A 19,561-nucleotide genomic window follows, 5' to 3' on the forward strand; every position below is an offset into this window, starting at 1 on the left:
CCTCTAACGCCGTGACGTCACGCTCGTAGCGAGGCTCGTCTTTTGAAAACGTCGATTTCTGTAATCCTAATTTACGCTCCAATGATCCCATTCATAGTTGATTGATCGATTAATAGCCGTATTCTTTTGATAAAGCACAACTTTAAGAGTCGGCACGTGCCAAAACAATGGCTGGGTAAGTGCTTATACTGAATTATCTTCAGTTGTTTATCCCCGTTCTCTTCCGAAGTTTCCTTCATTTCTCACGCACATGCAACTGCAGAGCTGAGCATCACTCACAGGCACGTGAAAATGGGCATTTTCTACAAAGAGGAACCATTTAGTACCATGTGGCAAAGGATCAAATCTGGGCCAAGATACCTTATGATTATGATGATGATGGTGACAGATGATGTATTTTGTACCACGTCGGAAGGCCTGTGCAAACTACTGCAGACAATGCCAGAGCCTCCTGTGACTTCGACCCCTTGTTCCAGCGATACCAAGAGTGAAATGCATGAAGACGGCTGGTCAGCGCTCAGATGCCAACCAAACCAGGGCGAGGTGTGCACTAAACTGTATCCGAGAAAAGTAATGTCCTATTCTCAGTTCATGTCACACAGCTATTTATTTATTTGTAAGTGTAGTTGGTAGGTCAATTAGCTAACGTTAGTTAAATGATGATTGATTGATGATAAAATTTTTTCTCTGACACTGCTTTTCCTGTTGAAGTTATAACCAAAGAAGTGGCTTTGTAAATTATATTAAAAATCTGATTCAAAAAGTGTAAGAGTTGTGTTTGTTTATCCTAAAAACTTTTGGAATGCATCTCATATTTTGTTTGTTGTTCATAAAATTCGCATGTCAATGAAAAAAGAGCGTATTGTGAATTTGTACAATACACCATTGCGGCCATATTTTACGCACAACTGGAGGAATTCATAAATTTGTTTACCGCACAAACATTGACAAAGCCTCACGTCCATACACCGCAGGTGTGAATAAGTTTAAAAGTCCCATTCAGGAAATTCAAATTTATTCTCCTTGAGAGAGCAATTTCAATACCAATGTTTATTTTGAGACTTTGATGTAGTGCATTGCATGAGAATCTCCTCAAAACTGCTCCATGCCACAGTTTATGTCTTATTTGTCAGGCAAGGGTCTCTATTCTCACAGAGTGTGTACAAATATGACAGTCCACTTGCAAATCCAGCTCAGAATATTGCTGCATAATTCTTTTGTTCTGTTAATCCTCCAGTATACATTCTGTAAGAAATCTTTTTCCTCAGGGGAAAAATATCTATACTCAGTCAAAATGCCCATGTTTCATGCCACCCCACTTGCTTGATTTTAGTAATACCAAGTTTAGTGTGAAATTAGATTAGCTGGTCTCTGGTCACTCTTATGTTTAATTAGTAAAATTCTTGGGGTGAGCTGATCCAAATAAACAACTGACCTCAGATTATGATGCAAAAGTTTGATCCAATTCCACATTTATATCATCATTCCGTGACTAGGACAGCAAACTTTGGAGGATCACAGGTTATAGAATAGCCCTCAATTTATCATTGGGATGGTGGCCTTGAATTTTATCCCTATCCTTTTCAAAAAGAGCCTTTTATTGGATGGCCAATTCGGTTGTGAAAATCTGAAGTATTATTTGGAGTTCACAGGAAGATCACTGACCTCTTTGTAACATGATAGAATAGAAGCCACATACATGAGTTTAAATCATCAAAAGACTTTTCATTTCAAATGGACTTGAATTGCATTTGCTTTGGGATATCGTCAATGACTAAAATTGTGTTTGTGTTTGAAATTCAGTGATAGAAATTGGGAATTTTTGCACCAGAGTGGCTTAAGATAGTAAACACGGTAAATGTGATAACTGGAATAGATTTACTGCTTATTTTCAATGAATGATTAATCAAGTGTGGCAATGTGGTAGAACAAATTGACCGTGATCTATTGAGGTGGCTAATAAATGGTATTAACATTTCATACACTGACTGAGAGAGTCTGGACACGCAAATGGGCTGGTGAGGAATTGGCTGAGGCTCCAGAGAGTGGTACTGAAGTCTCAAGGAACTCAGTCCATGTCCTACAATTACATTGTAACTTTGTTGCATCACAAAGTGAATCTTTTATGAACGTTTTGACTAGATAGACTTTTGTAGCTATGTCATTTAGGCACCCACAGTGTCACTTATAGTATGAATAAATATAAAAGTTCTTCAATTCCAAGTGTCATGTTTCAGATTGACCTGTTCCTAACCTTTTCACAATATCAGAATGATCGCAATTGTCCCTTGAACATGTTTGATCAGGATGTCCCTCAATATAGCAACAATTCTGTCTGAGGAAAGCCTTGTAAATGGAATGAAGCAAAGGTTTTGAAGACATTCTTTTAATATTTCTCACCGATGCCCATCGTGACCCTCACCCTATCCTTCATTAATTAGCAAAATACCAATTAGTGACTGTCGGATAACGAAATGCATCATATTTTCATTTGTTAGTTACCCTGTCTCTGCGACTTAGTGTTGTGTCGGATTGGTACAAAGAAGAATTTCATTTGGCTTGAGTTCATCGAAATTGGGATAAAAGTATCATTCTTCTTTGGAATCCTTAAGGAGATACAAGGTGAGATTTCCTTATATTTGACCAATACAAGTGACACCGAAGAATTCAAACCTAGACTACAGAAGGACGCTCCATGCCTTGACTCCGAGTCTGATGTGTTATGTCCTCGGGGGCCGAATTATCGATGAGGAGATTGAGCTGCACAAGACAAATTGTTCACTGTGAAAACTTGTCCCTGAGTGTGAATTGTCCATGAGGACGACTTGTCCGAGGATGAAATTGTCCATGAGGACAAATTGTCTATGAGTATGACTAGAGGACAAATTGTCGATAGGGATGAAATGTTCAGAGTGACTTGTCCAGGAAAAGTTGTCCTCTTGTTCAGGAGGACAAATCGTCCCATAGTACATGAGAATGACTTGTCCTAAGAATAAAATTGTCCACGATGAACTAGAGGACAAATTGTCAACATGGACGAATTGTTCATGATGACTTGTCAATGGAAAAATTCCTCGCACCCTGTGTCTAGGCGTGCAGCTCTCGTATAAGAACCAGCTCCAATCTAAGATTATTGCATAAATGACATTTAGAATGTTGACAGTCATGATAAATCACAGGACAAGAAATATTGATATTATCAATTAGAATTAATGACCAATAAGATATTCAATTAAATAATGACAGGCTTGGTAAGTGTTGCATTGATTGATGAACGATAGCAACTAGTGCAATATAGGATGTGAAATAATTGTAATTGTTGAGAAGGTAATATGAATTCCATATTTCAGATTGGTCAAGAATTTTAGTCCTATGAGTTGAAAGTGTGTCTTCATAATGTGACGTTTTTTCTAAATAATCAGGTTGACATTGACATAAAAACTTGACCCTTTAAATCTGGTTAATTCTGTTACCTGATCCAACTAAGTGCCCAGATTAACTTCAGGGTAAATACGGTCAGAGTTTTCATATATATTTCATATATATTTGTATTAATAACATGGGTTTTCCTAGTCCTTTCATGGATATCATTTAATTTTGGGCGCATTCATGTGCACCAATTAGGCCAAGAAAAAGAACGCTGTGTTTCATACCTCAAGATATAGTAAAAAGCCCAGGATGTGAATGGCAAAACTCCCCAGGAGGGCGACAACTCACAAAACGGAGATCCTTGCCTGACCTCTGAAGCCAAAAAAGGAACATTTTTGCAAGCCAACAAGATCAAAAAGCTAATAAGTAACAGCTAACAAAACTTGCTCTTTTTTCTTGGCCTGACTGCGAAACATGCAGTGCCCGGAATGTACCAAAGTCCTGACCCAATCTTTTGGGGTGAATTGGCCTAGCTAATCGGTGCCATATCGTGACTAAACATGACAACCTGACCATTTAAGTAGCCAACAACTGCCGCATGGGGCGGAATTTGTTTGAGTTTGTTTGGTTCGTTTATATGGAAAATTGGCATATCGAGATCGCATATCCAGACAGATATCATTCAATGAAGTACTTGATGGGCAAGTTCGTCTTTTCACGAAATCTCTTCATCAAAAGGAACAATTCAGATCATTCTGAGCATTCACTGACAAGGGATAACATTTTGCTTGACAAATTGGACCAAATTATTCTAAATTGAGAACGTGGGTGCTAGTTTTCGGTTAATAATTGAAGGATACTTCTCAAATAATTCACTGACAGTTACGTTGGAAAGAAAAAAGAGGTACAAATCAATTCTGCCTCTGAGGTTGTTGGATAGAGAAGCATGGAGGTAGTGAATTGTCTGTCGATTGTGGGGGTGAGTGTACCTTGTTCTTTCTTTGAAGGCTCTTCTTACTTTGTGCAGTGTGTGGTGAAGTCAGGTACAGTTATAGCCCAACCCAAGAAGATTAAGAAACTACCCTCTCATCCACTCCATCACAAACTCCAAGAATCAGATTGAAACAACCATAGCCAAACTCAAATATTAAGTAACCCTCATTTAACAGCCCATAGTTGAGAAGGGCTGCATGGCGTTAAACCTCAAATGCACAGAGGCTAAAATTGTCCCACAGCTATAATTGTACCACCTTGTCTTTACTGTGGACTACGACAGCAGTGTATAAAGTCATTTCATCCATTGGAAAGTCACCAAAATGTAAATAATATTGATCCAAAATTCTGTTCGTCCTTTCACTGACAAATCGCATAGCAGCCCATTTATATCTCTTTTCATGTGATACTAAAATAACTGTTCCATTAACTTGGTGTGGTTTATAAAGGACTAATCAATTAAACTGTTATGATGAAGCTAATGGATCGTGTCTGACGGTGAAACTTGCCCATTTATTTGTCTTGTTGCTAATGTGCTGAAAAAATGATAGGGAAAGTCAGCATACAACATCATATTGAGGTTTGGTCCACCGAATTTGATGAGAGGCCCATGACAGTCCAAAATGTGGCTGTTCATTTTGATAATGTTGACTAATTTAATGTCAGTCACCAACTGATTTGATTGCTCTCCAAAATGATTTCATAATGTGGTCAATATTGGTTTAATTTTACACTGTTGGTAGTGGTCATGTTGTGGATATCTCTCAACTATGAAATGCTATGAAATATCCTCCCACTGGGCCTGTGGTCACTCAGATTTGATCAGTCCCAAAGTGATTTCGTAATGATTTCAATATTGATTCGACTTGACTCTATTGTTCTGTCGGTGATTGTCAAACTCTGGATTATGAAATGCCCCCTCGCGTGGCCAATAACAAACTGATTTAATCAGTCTCCAAAGTGATTTGATAATGTGGTCAATATTGATTATGGTCGACAGTGTCATTCTGTCGGTGGTAGTCAAACAGTGGATATCTCTCTGGTGAGGCTCACATTTACAATGGAGAACTTCGGGGTAAGACAATTATTTTGTTTTTTACTCCAAGATGATATATTTGAGTATCTATCTTTTTTCCTGAAACAAATTTGTGGCCACTAGAAATGTGTTAAATGAAAATTTCAACTTCAGTTGTTCATTCCCCAGTAGAAAATTATTAGTATTATTATTTTGAATTACATATGTCTTTTGCTAGTTCATTGTATACATTTTAAAAAATGTGCCCAGGTAAGGGGGCTATAGTATGCTCAATCTTAAACCCAGACTTGAAATCAATTAGAACTTCGGGACTGATCTCCTGATGTGAGTTAAAAAAACGTGACGGTGTGTTTCAAGTGTGTCATAATCATGATCTATAAAACTTTAATGTGTTTCTGCTATCTTCACTTGTCAGCTCTAATCCCTTTAACATGAAAATATCAGACGAAGTAAATCTATTTGAAATAGGCCTACAAAAATGCTAATTCTTTACGGCGTCATGATCTCATTTGGCTCGTATTAATCTGTTTTCAAGTGTCAAATCGCTAAAGTGATCTTCATGTAAGAGAGGATTGGGAGGGTTCATATCAATTTAAAAATGGCATGAAATTCTTTAGTGATATGTTCTAAAGGCTTTATGTTGTATGAATTTAATGATTTGTAGGCCTTAAAGCTGTAACATTAACAATTGTATCCTGTTCGGTCAAATGGGCTAGGCCAAGTTGGAACTAGTTGGGGCAATGACTGAGGTACCATTAATGGCATTATATCAACAGTTTATTGAGAAATTTCTTGTCAGTATGACAGATGGGAATGCGAGGTGAAGTTCTCTGGCACCAATCGATTTCTAAAGCCTGCTACTCAATTTAAAATCATGCAGATTTCTTCCTCAACTAGTCAAATGAAAAGGTAAGAGCTGACAGGTTCTCAAGTCTTTATGGTAACTTTTGAATCTTTTTCTCACCAGTGGTTAAGATTTTTGACCAAACCCCCTTCCCCTGCCTGCTTGATGAAATTCCTGATTTCTGTTGATTTTATCTTTTCAGGCCAAGCCATGCCCCCTATTTATGAAGTGAGCACCACATTCGGCGTAGCATCGACCACATCGCTGGTACCTGGCCTCCAGTGCAGGTCCTCAACGCCCCTATCGACACTAGGGGTGGGATCTTCTTCCACTCTAGGACCCAGAGTCCAAAAATCTCCTCTCTTTGGCGGGGATACCCCATTATTGTCAACATCTCAACTGAGGAGTGCACGTGGGACTAGTGACATTGCTAAATGGGCTGAGCAGTACCTCCTAAAGAAAGAAAAAGAAGCTACAAAACCCAAGATGGAGGAATCGTTCCCTATTGTGCATGTCGAAAAGAAGAAATCGCTGGCTGATTACTTTCAGAAAGAGCCGTGTTTTTACTCTCATCATATTTTCAAGAATGCGGGTTTGTTGTATAAGGCGCTACGCCACGTGGAGGAATCAGATGAGGTGATGTTTGCTCGACACGCACCAAACTTCATGGCTAACACTAACCAGAATCCACAACCAGATGTTGAAATTCCACAGCTGGATTTCGACGACGAGGATGAGAGGAGACTAACGTTTGAATTGGCATTTAATACTCTGAAATGTGAGTAGTTGAGTTAACCTTTGCCGAGTACACACAAATACTTTTAAAGGTTAAAGCTCAGGTATATGATCAGTCATTGAGAATCTCATTTTTATTTGCTTTATCGTTTTTTATTTGTCACTTCTCAGAAGACTTGCTAGGAACTTCTTCAAATGGGTCGATGGCTAAGCCAGTCATAATCAATAGCCATTCACCTTTACTGATTGATCAGTGAGCATGGCACTCTCTATTTTGTGGATCCTTTTAGAAAGTATCGGTCGTTAAAGACTCCACCTGGTTGTCACCTAGTCACAGCTTGGTATAGTCAATACCAATTTCATCCAGGATGCTGATATCGACTCGCTAATGTATTTTCGGTACAGGTCCATTGATCTGGGAAGGGTACGACCAAATGATGGCAAATTAGAGAATAAATGTTAATCAATATTTCCTTGTCATTTTCCAGATCAGCAAGTATTGGAAGTGATGCTTGCTGAAACTGCATTTTTCTCACAATTTCCTGAGGTAGGTTGACTGAAACGCAAAACGATGTGATGTATTGTAACAAAAACAAGAAGGTTTTTTTCCAAACTTTACTGAGCACTCCCTTGCATTGCCGCAGTTGGATGCTATCCTGTCATATTAACAACCCAGCTTATTGCTGGTCATGAATGTCTCGATTTAAGCCCAGACAATAAAAAACAAGTCGTGTATATAGACATTTGGACGTAAGATATGGCAATGATATCAATAAAATCTTGATTTAGTATTCTGTGAATGTTAGGCCTAATCCTGTTTTAAAAGTACATGTGTAATAAACAAGCTCATATAAATCACTCGTATTTAATCTAGAATTCATACATTATGGATGTAAATCTCTGAATTCAGCTGAACTGAGGTATGGTGCATGATACTATGAAGTGTGACAAGTCTTCCTTAGGCAGGGCCCCAGGGCAGGGACAGGTGAATGATATATGAATTTAACAGACAGCTGTCAATCCAGCAAAGGTCTGTGCTTCCTGTGGCAAAACACTTGATGTATTTCTTCCCCAGGATTCGCTCTGCACTCAAGTTATTCAGGATACCTCACTTCAAAGCGCTAGACCACGCCGCTCCTTCGATATCTGGTCTGTTTCATACTTGGATGATTTTGCATTATTTTCATCTAAAAACACATCAGGATGAGACAAATGTCATTTCAAATGCAAACTTGTCAACATGGGAAGGGGGGAAGATTTGTATGAAAAGGAAAGTCAGTTTATTTCGGGCTGTTATGAGTCACCATATCATATTTGTTATATATTTATGGCTAATGAAATTCAAGTATGAGTCACTATCGTATCAGTTATATGTTTACGGCTAATGAAATTCATCCGTCAACATGTGGGCGCCTCTTCTTAATCTCTTTTTCAAAGAATATATCAAAGAATATATTAGATGTGTGGATAAATAAATCTAAGACATTGCAGTATAGTTGGAATAATAACTCATTATAAATAAGATGATTCTGACTATTTTCAAAGCTATTCAGAATACCCCTAGTGGCTATTTTTCAAGAAAAACAACCCCTCCTAGACTAAGCTACTTGTAGGCTTGTGGTCCGTTAAAATAATCTCATGTTCTGTCATCAGTTTCAAAATAGAATCCCATCATTCCTTAGCTTATCCTTTTCCTATATTCAATTGTAATTTCACAATTCTGAAACTTTCCAGGTTTTTAGTTCAGAAGAGCTTCCCCAGGTAACATGTGATGTGAAATGTCCCTTTTGATGTATTAAATGCTTCTTCCCTATTTATTGGCTTCATAGACTGATGAATCGTGGTCACTGAGCTCTTACCAATGACACACTTCCTAATTTTGGATCGAGCCAGTTGTTTGTTTTTTTTCATCAGTTTTAGTTATACCATGCCATGGGCACTTGCATTAATTTTGATTTTGATTTCTTGTTTATGCCGATAGCTGTTATTTTCTGCTCTTTTGTTTGTTTCGGCTAGACATCATTCTGCCTTTGATGGAGTTTAAGTGTTGGGGGGTCTGTTGTATTTTTGTAATTGAAAGTTGATAGCTTGGGAGAAGTTCACACATGCACCTGTTTGATATGCCTTTGTGATTCTCCCCGCAAATCCAGGTGTTATGATGGTGTGCACACTTAAGCTGGCATGTTTTAGGTTTGAGACCACATCACAACCCCTTTTGCCACTTGCTAGGTATCCCAAGAGCAAATCACAGAATTTACACTTTCTGTGCCATCCGACCTAAACTCAACTCGCTGAAATGCAAACTGAAATGCCGGCACTGAAAGTTTTAATGGTGTGGCATGCAGTTGTTTGAAACACACAGTTACAAAAACAAACCAGAATCCCCTAATGTGCCCTTGTAACTAACCAATAGGTCTGAAGTTTAAACCCTTGTAGAGATAGTTTTGTTTTCTGCAGTTACCTAATGCTTCTGTATTCTCTTCCAGTACAAAGAGGAAGAAGGGATCACAACAGTCATGCTGTATGACTTTCAGAAGCGTAAATTCCAGCTTCGCACCCCACTGGACGGGGAAGTGTTAGACCCGCTACTGAAGGACATTGAGAAATCAATTGTTTTGTGCAAGACGAAGCTGAATGCCTCCCTTGCCAAGAATCGTATCAAAGCCAACGCCCTGTCCGTCGACCATCTACTGCCAGAAAGTTTACGGGAGAAAGAGGAGCTCAAGACCAGTCTCCCCATCTATGCATGGGTCAATCAACTAAAGAGAAAGTTAGTGATTTCACTGTGACCATTACTTCTTTGAATTTGAACCTAAGCACGCAGTTGAAACCCAAGTTGTCCGATTTAGCTACATCTGCACAGGTCTGGGTTGTTCCTACAGACTGAGATACCCTCTGGTTGCATTTTCAGATCAGTACGTCATGTTGTAATGTCACAGCATCAGAGGCAAAACCACAAACATTTCTAAAGTGTTTCCTAATTACATATAATACCAAATTGCACGCCTCCATCAGTTTGTGTTTACAATCAAACTTGGTATTCTAATGTTACTCTCTGTCCCCTCCCTTTCCAGAGTCACTGGTGTGATCGAGGAACTCCGCTCCGAGGGATTCCGGTTTGTTACCAACTCACCTGAACCGTTTGAAGGGCAGTGTTTCAGGTTGGATGATCACTGCACTGATACTCTAGTATTCCCGTCAGATCAGGCCGAATTCCTCAAAACTCACTTGCTGTTTGAACGCCATGAACTCATCATTCAGGTAAGATTCTCGTGGTACAGTTTCTTCTTCTTCTGCGTTCAATATGGCCAACATACACTCAATTCCGTAGCAGTCACAAAGACGCCAGTCTGGCCAAGTTCATCCAGTGATCCCGACAGCTAGGTCTTCAGTTCTGCTCCTACTGGTTGTTAGTTGTTGGGCTTAAGAAGTTGGGGGCAATCAGTTTGAGGGCTGGCACAGTGCTTGTCAACAAAGTCAAGTCTCTTTAAGCGTATAGTTATCTAAACCTTTTTATCTCTGGACTTGACAATCACAAACTCACAGCTCCAACGACCTGTGCTGTATATGAAAATACTCTTGTCCGAAAAAAACACACATCTTTGCATGATTTGATTGATTTCAATAGTGAGTTCGGATTTTCTCTACTAACTGGTGTAAAACCACAGCTGGAAGCAAAGTATTGTATACCAAAAGGTAATACCTTTTCCTGACATTCTCTTTCAGGACAAATCAAGTTGCCTGGCCCCTCATGTTGTGAAATCAGTTTTGGCAGAAGGTACTGACATCATGCAGGTCAACATTGGCTCAGGACTCATCGCTGCCCACTTGGCTAGTCTCACAAAGGACACGGATACTGCAATCATTGCATTTGGGATCCGAGGTGAAGATCACATGCACCAGGTCACGAGTAAACTGGACGAATGTGGAGCTGCAAAATGTATCCTTTAACAAATGATAAGTCCAATGAGTGCAGTGATTTTTAGATCATACCGCCATGCTTGGTTCAGATGATGTGCATCCATTACTACGATGTACAGTACTGCCATGTGCATGTTGTGGATTATGACGTCAGAATGCGATAATGTTTGTATACCAGTCTGAATGGTATTCCAGCTAAGTCCACTCAGCCCCTTGTCCCTTTGCTAGTAGTCCTTAGGACGAATCTTGTAGAAGGTATGAGGTAAAATAGTTCTACTTATCAACTCAGCCTCCTCGTCTCTACGCTAGTAGGCCCTCGGGAAACTAGCAGAAGGGATGAGGATACCAGGTCTGCGGTTTCCTTGTCATCAGCAAACAATCAAAAATTCTCCCTGACCTGCTGGTACAGATGTGAAAATCATATCAGAAAACTTCAAAGAAGTAGAAGCAGACGACGTAAGATTCCGTGGTGTGCGGTCAATACTGCTGACAGCCGAGTGCAGCAAGACAGGCATCATTGATCCCATTGACTTTATACTCACAGAGGGAGAAGGTAACGCTTTTGCATCAACACATTACGATAAAAGCTCAGATAAAGCAGAATTTTAAATGTAACGGGATATACTAAAAACCATCTTAATTTAATGTTGTTAGAAGCAAGCTGCCGTACTGACAGTCCCAAAAAAAGTCACAGCTGATTATTCCTGTCAAACACCTGTGGCTGTAGCCGACTACCTCTTGATATAACTTTGCTAAAACTACTTTTAGTAGGTAATGACGTTTTATCATACATTTCAGATATGTCCATCTTGAAAGATCTGTCAGCAGGGGAGTATGATAGCTCTAAGATTGGTGAACTCATTGCGAAACACAACCAGTATCTCAAGCATTGTATGAAGTGTGAGTATGGAGTTAGCTGTGGCGAGGCAATATTTCAGTGGTGTGAAAAAGATCTTCGTTTGATTTTAGCATGTCATGAAACTACATGTCCAATCAAGTGGTAACCTCACATGTTAATACAATGGGTACAATGATATAGAACACACCTAGTGGCAAGATCAGTTGCACATATTGGATAGGACTAAGAGTTCTATCAAATCTATTGAAACATCAGATTCATAGCTCAATTGTAGTCTCAGGTGTGCTCTGAGCTCAGGTTTCTGTCCATCAAAGACTGATTTCTTTGCCTTATCATGTCCCTAGTAAAGTGAAGCGTTTAAAATCAATTGTTATCTTTTCCAGTTACCAAAGTTCATAACCTCGTGTACATGACCAGGTCGATCAAGGACACAGAAAATGACAAGGTCGTCTCGAAAGTCTTGGAATTCAGCAACCAGGTCCAAATGACGAGGAGGATCCCAGCTTACAGACTCCAGCGACCACTTCTCCCGCTCGATGCTCCAAATCGCTTCGGAGAACAGCTTGATGAGAACGAACGCCTTGATACAGCACTGAAACTGCCAGGTTATAGTCACAACCATAGATTCATCAAATTCGACGCCTCGTCGGAAAATACTGGGTGCTTTATTGCTCTCATGGTCAGAGATGTAAGTTTGAAAATTTGGTTTAATCGTGGATTGTTGCTAAAGTCCTTCCACCAGCAAAGGAGCTTATTTTCAAATCACTTGGCTACATTTAGTTTCAAAGATTATACAACTCTGAGATGAAAACATGATTTTTTCACTTCTGTTGGATCTTATGTTTCAGGTGGAAGAAGTCAAGGAGTCGGCCAAGGATGTCTTGGCTCGAGCAGGACGCCTGGGTCTCCTTGGTAATATGACTGGCAAAGGCAAAGGCAAACATCGTACGAAGGAAGACAAAACTGCCAAGAAAGAGGAGACAGACGAGCAACACAAAGCAGTATCCGATTCCGTCCTCGAAAAAGCAAATCGTAAAAAATCGGAAGGAAGCCGTACGAAGTTATCCAAGGGGAAAGTTCGACGTCCAAGGTCATGGCCGAAGAAGGGAACAGGAAGTGCAAGTTTTACGTCGCCGAGAATGAACAACTTGTCCTCGAATACGAAAATGCCACCAGCTATCTCCGCATCCAAACTGTCCAGTTCGCTCGCCAGGAACAAAAATAAACAGTTGGCGGCACTTCATACGAAGCAGTTCCCACAGAGTTTGGGCGAGGAGGATGGCTTGTTGGGCGAGGCGAAGAGAATACCAGAATACCAGAAAGTTGTGCACCACCCCGGACCATTCAGGTGATTGGACTTGTTCTACTTTCTTTGCACTTTGAATTCTGCTTGGGTTGCACACACTGTTACATTGCATTTGTTCTTGTATTGGCAGCTTTCTCGAAGCTTGTAATCCGAGACATTGAGAAAAATAACTAGCCGGTAAGGTTCCTCAATGGAAGGGCGGTAGGCCAGTTGAGCTGTTTCATGGTATTTCACCAAAGTCGCAGGTCGATTGGTGGGTGATAGCTTGATTGGACTTCGATCGGTCCATTGGTGATCTCTGCCTAACTGGTACCAGTGGTGTTCATTTGAAATCTTGGAGAGTAGTTTCTGCTAGCTTTCCAACTAGTATTGTTCTTTGTCGAAATCTAAATTTCAAAGTATACCATTTCAACTCCCAATCTTAAATGCCCTGGCGTGAAAAATATTGGTGATGAAAAAATTTACCAATTTTATGGAACTGCCAAGATCAGATGCCGTGTATGCAATTGGTGATGGGTTGTTGCACTTTGCACTGCTTCTTTCATATGCTCTTCGCCGTGAGGTGCTGCTCCGCTTCTGTTTAATACTGTTGGTGATGGATTTTGCATTTTGACTGTTCGAATTTTTCACTATTGATAATGCGAATTCCATTCTGTCTAAAAGGTCATAGAGTGGAACCTCCCTGAGCGAACCCCTCTCTATCATTCAAGGACATCGTTTTTATTTAGGACAACACATTTGGTCCCAAATTGGTCATTTCCATTGAATTTGTCCCCTGTGAACAGGACATATTTCAATTAAGCACACATTTGTCAGTTAGGATGTCCTTGATAGAGAGGTTCTACTGCAGTTTGTATTCAGGTGGAGATTGGAGGTCTGACCGCTAATTAGTTTATTGCCTGGCAACCCATCAGTTGATACAATATTGGAACAACAAGAAATGTTATCATTGGCAACATTTTATCACTGAGTAAATATTCGGTTATGAGTTGGCCATCAAGGTATTATTAGCTATCAGAACAATACCGGCCTATCTAGAACACATGGAGGAAACCATTGCTGTTAGAGAGTCATCCTCCTTTTTCAACAAGGAACTGCAATTTAACCATTAACCTCGAAATTGACAGGCATGGCAATGACATTTGGAAAGGTTTGCTCATCCACTTTGCACACACAAAAGACTTATCGCTGATAAACCGATATGTGTGGAAATGAAGTTAGTCTGGTCGTCGCCAAAGACAAATGGAATTTGCAGTATTTTGAGTCAGGTGAAGCTATCATCTGCTTTTCACTGTCGTATTTGCCTGTCATGTTGGGAATTGGTTAGTCATTCTTTCTCTGGAAAATATCAAACTGCCAAATGACTTTATTGTTATGTGGTGCTCTTGGAAAGCATTTCCACGGTGAAGAAGAGGAGTGGTTGGTTTGCCTGGCAAAGATAAGGACTGAACAGTCATTGGCTTTTAAAAATCATGAGGCAAACTACATTTCAGCCGACTCAGGACTGCCATAACACTAGTTTATATTGTTTACACTGTAAATATCGATAGGTAAAACTGTAAGAAGATAATGGTATCATGCTAACTTGTTGTTTTAAATCCCCACGAACCTGAATACTTCCTTGGCTGTTTTATTTTTAAAATTCTGAAAACACACTCTTAGTGTCACAGAAAAAAACATCGAAAATAAGATAGTACAATCGCCTATTTCATTTTGAATTGGAACAACCTGTTACTTGGCCCTGAAAGCTGTTTATGAAAAAGGCATTGAATCGATTCTTGGGGAGACAATCTAACAGATCGATGAAACTATTCAGGTTTTCAGTATCTCAACTTTTCTCGTCTTGATGCACCAACTGACAAACGTCACTTGCACAATCAAAGTAATGTGTTAAATCTTTTCTTTATTGCAGAAAATTCAGGTATTTTTGAGTAAATTCTCTGAACATTTGGCATTCGTTGCCAGGACACTTGTTATAAATATTTCACATTTTATCAAATTGTTGCCGATTTGTTATACGCTTTGTTATGAAACACAATTCCCTAACAAGGTAGACCAGTTAAGGAAAAGATTTTTGTTATTAAAGATCTGTGATCGTATTTGCTTCAAATTCCAAGGCTGCTCTTTACTTTTGGTGATTCTATAGCCCTTATCAAAGATTTTACCAATAATAATGCCCGCCTCTAATATCTCTGGTTCCATTGTGGAGTTTTCTAGCTGGAGTTGCTGCGTCTGCAAACTACGCTCAGCCCCAGTGGTTTATTCAGCAGCGACCACAGCGGAAAATGTGCAAGTGGAACCAGGCCTTAATGATATCACACTTCATTACTAAACCATACGAGTGTTTGTTCACGTAGTGACCCGGAGGACTGCAACTTGGAGGCCAGAGACTCTTTGCCAGAAAACTCAGTATGTAATACAATGTACCAATCCTGAAACCTGTAGCTGTTATATTTGCTGTTGCAGTATGTCCTAAAGGTGGCATTGTAAGAGTGTTCAAAGTATGGAACTTCTCTTCTTGCTACTTGCATGACGTAACGAAACCAAAAACAGCCACAAAGTTGTTCTTTCAAGCATCCATGAAAATGACACGTGCTACATCTTATGGGACACACTGTATACTGCTTCCAGTATGTGATGAGCCACAGAAAGCTTTCCGAGTTCAATCCTACCTCCAAAGTTTTTTTCGACTCTCGTATTGTCCCTCCACAAATCACGACTTGTTTGTCATCATAGATGTTGTTCCCCAGTATCCATAAGTGTTTATTAGTCCACTATCCAAATATTTCTGTTCATCTGTTGGAATGGAATACCAGCGGTGCTAAGATGATTCCAAATTTGGTGATGGTAATCCCGTTCAACTACCCTTCCAAACTTAAACTGACCTGTCCTTACGGAGCTAGCAATTCATTATCAGCAGTCACAACAGTCGGCATCATAATACAACTTCTGACTAATTAAGAACAAGTTCTAAAATAACCTTCTTCTCCCCTTTTACTGTCTTCTCTTGCCCCCATTGGATCAAGTACAGGAACTGTTGGTTGGCTATCAGTAGTCAGAAAGAGGCCGCTGGCCAAAGCAGCCAGTATCGCTTCGAAAGACCACTTAACCTCCAGAAAGTAGTGAATGCTTGGACAAACCACTAACCATTGAAGAGGGTAGGCATGAAACGAGTTCAAATTGATGTGCTTCCTTATCAAAAATTCTTCACCCATTTCCGTATTGCCAACACAATTCACACAGCCAAAGAACGTTGTTCGCTGATAGGATCGGAAGAGTCACACTTTTTCATGCATTTGAACAAGACAGGCCTGTTGTGGTCTTTAGCAATTTCATCATCACTTAATCGAATTCTCCTTCTTTTGTCCAGTCACAGCATTGTGTCGTTGCGCAGAATTCGCCCCATCACCGAGGGGGTTATGCTATACTCTTGGTCCTGTCCTTGGGGCCTCTTCCCACAAAATGCAGAGTACCATTTCATGTAATTCACTTGTCAGTAAACGGTGCGATGCATTTCGGAAGTAAGTGAGAAGTAGATGCATGAAGTTGGAATTAGTTTTGTAGAACTTCTTGGAAACCGTTAAGTCTAGATTGTCACGTAGAAACCCTGTTGATGAGGGTAATTGACTAGACTGCACAAACTCAGTCAATCTTGCATCCAACCCTCCCCCCGCAACCCCACTCCCTACGACCCCATTACTCCTTGAAACATCTTATATCAATAGATACTTACCCTTTGCCACTCTCCTTCATTAGCAAGACAGTACTTCTCACTATCTCCAAATGTTACTGTTCTTGTTGAGAAATTCTGTATGATAAGTTTGATATCACAACAGGCGTACATGTGTTTTACTATCAAAGGTAAGCTTTCAATTTGTATACAGTTTTGATATTCTAAAGCATAAGTTTTTAATGACAACGTATTGAGTTTGAAATGCATTTATTTTCTTTCAACCTTTCGTTTATTCTGCTTGGACAGTCACCGTGGGCACAGTCTTTCTGCATTGCCATCAGGTCGACTGATGCAGATTTGAACTAACCCAGGTCATAAGTGCTGGCCATTTACCAGGTTTCTTGTTGTGGAAAGTCAAAAAGTCCTGTAATCATTTCAACTCTCATCTCATTTTCCAAAATTTTGTTTATAGGAAGATCCCTGGTGATTGGACCTGGCCCAAATTGAAGTTATAATATTTACATATCTCAAACTAACAATTTTCGTTATTATTTCTTTTTAGTTAATTTCTTTAATTGTCTGTTTCTCTTTACTGTATGTGTATTCTGATTCTAAACTGATATGGTCATTTACTGCATACACGCTTATCATATCAATGGTTTTAACCTAATGTCATTTAATTGAAGACATTAACATGAACTTTGGTCGAGGTAAATATAAATTTGATTCTTATGCACCTACTGGGTGATGGTCATATCGCAAAGAGCAAATGTGACCCGCTCTACCAAAACTAGGCGCTTGTCGCATCTGAACTTGACAGGTTGATACGGACTTGTTGTTCATTTCCCTATTGTAGACCTTTTGTGAAATGTGACCAAATCAGTTTGTAATAGATTTCACAAAAGGTGTACAATAGGGAAATGAACAACAAGTCCGTATCAACCTGTCGAGTTCAGATGCGACAAGCGGCTAGTTTTGGTAGAGCGAGTCACAAATTCACTCTTGCCAACACCGATTTATTTCTATCAGAAAGTAAATTCAAATTATTGTAAAGTTGTAAAATTATAGGTTATACTGTGACACACTGTAAGATTGGGTGACATTGGCCCAAAGTGGGGTGAAGCTGTCCTATGGTATTTTTCACATTGTTTAGACCAAAAAATATTTTTGGATTAGGGGCCACAGGGCCAACTTCACCCCACTTTAAGGTACTTTAGAATCCTTGTAATCATGTGCACTTGATTTTAAACGTTTTTACTTCATCCCCTCTTTTGTTTCTAATCACCGTTTTCTTTCCTTTTCTAGCCAGAAGAAAGTGACCTTCATTGACATTGGCTGATGTCACCATGCAATGTCTGCTTAGCCAAATTCTTGCCAAGATGTCGTCTGCTTCTGCTTGTGCTGGTCCAGAATGCTTTTGCTGTATCCTCTGCATGCACCCTAACTGCTAGTTAGATGTTGCGGATTGCTTCTCTTCTGCCTGCGGGACTCCCAACTGCTTCTAGCTGTAGACTTGATACCACTACATTTTTTGGCTTTCTGGTTGACTTCAAATTTAAAGTGGTCAATTTGACCTGAGTGATTAAAAAGTTTTGATCGTTCTGATGTACAGTGAGAAAGGTGACTTGAAAGTGGTCAATTTAGTGATAACAAGTATGAAATTTCATATATACATGTACTGGGAGATAAGTAGAGACACCTATAGGTAACTTTCTGTAACTTAATCTGAACCACCCTACCTCTGCCTTATGGCATCCAATCTTTAAGAAACAATCCATTCAGTCAGCACATTATAAACATTTCTTTCTCGCCAACAGAGGCTGAGTGTGTTCCAGCTGTGACCAATAGATGTCAGCACTGTGATTTAGATGTCAGCTCTGTAATTTGTGGATGTCAGCTCAGTGACTTAGAGATGTCAGCTCGGTGACTAAGATGTCAGCTCTGTGATTTGCAGATGTCAGCGCTCTCAGGTGTCAGTTCTGTGATTTGTAGGTGTCAGCACAGTTACAGAGAGAGTCATAAGCGAAATTGTACAAGAAATTCCCCATTTCTTTCTTCATGTATTGATATCGGTTCTCGACTTCTGTAAAACGCTTTGTATTTCAAATACCAAGTTGACTTTAACGCAAAACATATTATGGATACTGATATTCGGTTTTATCAAAAGTATATCAGGCTCGCTTATATTCATGTAATGACCTGTTCGTAACATTGTCAGATATTTTAGAAAACCAATGACTGTGATATAATTGTATATTTCATTTGTAAGATAGTTTATTACCCTTATTTTGATCTCCACCCAACCTTTTGTGGTGTAAGATAATTGTTAAATACTTGACCTACTGTCCTGTACACTTCAACTGTTCATTGTCTTATCTTTTTCACGATAAGACACAACTTTTTTCAAGATGTATAAAAACCCAATTCTAATTTATTAGTTTCTTATTTATAAACCATTAGTGCCAAATAAAGCTTTTCACAGTTATGTAGGCATCATTGTTCAATCCTTGGCACATTTATCATATGTCAGACACTCATGCAGAGGCACCCATAAAGATGCTGTCACAACCACCCCTTTCCAGAGACAAAGTCACAACCTGTTGTCGGGAACAAAGTCACAACCTGCCAATGTCGCGATCAATTTATCAGTTTAGAATACATTGTTCACGGTATCAAAATAAATAAAAGTGAGTCATTTCATGGCCACGTCGATCGACTTTATTGGATGGTTGTCAGTCCTTGACAAAGGTGTTGACTTGAAGGGTTGCTATGCCCACTTTCACCATAAACAAATACAAACATGACTATCTTGTGATACTGACTAT

The 19,561-nt window shown here is 39.5% G+C and overlaps 1 protein-coding gene across 9 annotated transcripts; it reads left to right on the forward strand.

Annotated features, from left to right (window-relative positions):
• The first annotated feature begins 4 nt into the window (after window positions 1-4).
• LOC135493323 (putative methyltransferase NSUN7) lies at window positions 5-19,221 on the forward strand. 9 transcript variants are annotated; one of them, XM_064780583.1, is made up of 14 exons: window positions 2,069-2,093; window positions 2,499-2,622; window positions 6,445-7,020; window positions 7,466-7,524; window positions 8,712-8,738; window positions 9,464-9,747; window positions 10,052-10,238; window positions 10,704-10,917; window positions 11,308-11,451; window positions 11,697-11,798; window positions 12,141-12,445; window positions 12,606-13,105; window positions 15,421-15,472; window positions 18,042-19,221. In XM_064780583.1, the coding sequence occupies exons 1-14, from the start codon at window positions 2,076-2,078 to the stop codon at window positions 18,063-18,065; spliced, it is 2,616 nt and encodes an 871-aa protein (XP_064636653.1). In that variant the 5' UTR covers window positions 2,069-2,075; the 3' UTR covers window positions 18,066-19,221. The 9 variants fall into 9 exon arrangements, with proteins under 9 accessions (XP_064636659.1, XP_064636653.1, XP_064636654.1 ...); XM_064780584.1 differs by having other exon boundaries at window positions 18,554-19,221; XM_064780589.1 differs by lacking the exons at window positions 2,069-2,093; window positions 2,499-2,622 and adding an exon at window positions 5-175.
• Window positions 19,222-19,561: the final 340 nt, after the last annotated feature.

Source organism: Lineus longissimus, chromosome 9, assembly GCF_910592395.1.
Source record: "Lineus longissimus chromosome 9, tnLinLong1.2, whole genome shotgun sequence".
Lineage (NCBI taxonomy): Eukaryota > Metazoa > Nemertea > Pilidiophora > Heteronemertea > Lineidae > Lineus > Lineus longissimus.

Bases quoted from the DNA above. Each gene is read 5' to 3' on its own strand.
- LOC135493323 (XM_064780583.1), top strand. The intron at 9,748-10,051 runs GTTAGTGATTTC...CTCCCTTTCCAG, and splicing joins GTCAATCAACTAAAGAGAAA to AGTCACTGGTGTGATCGAGG. The intron at 15,473-18,041 runs GTATGTAATACA...TTCCTTTTCTAG, and splicing joins ACTCTTTGCCAGAAAACTCA to CCAGAAGAAAGTGACCTTCA.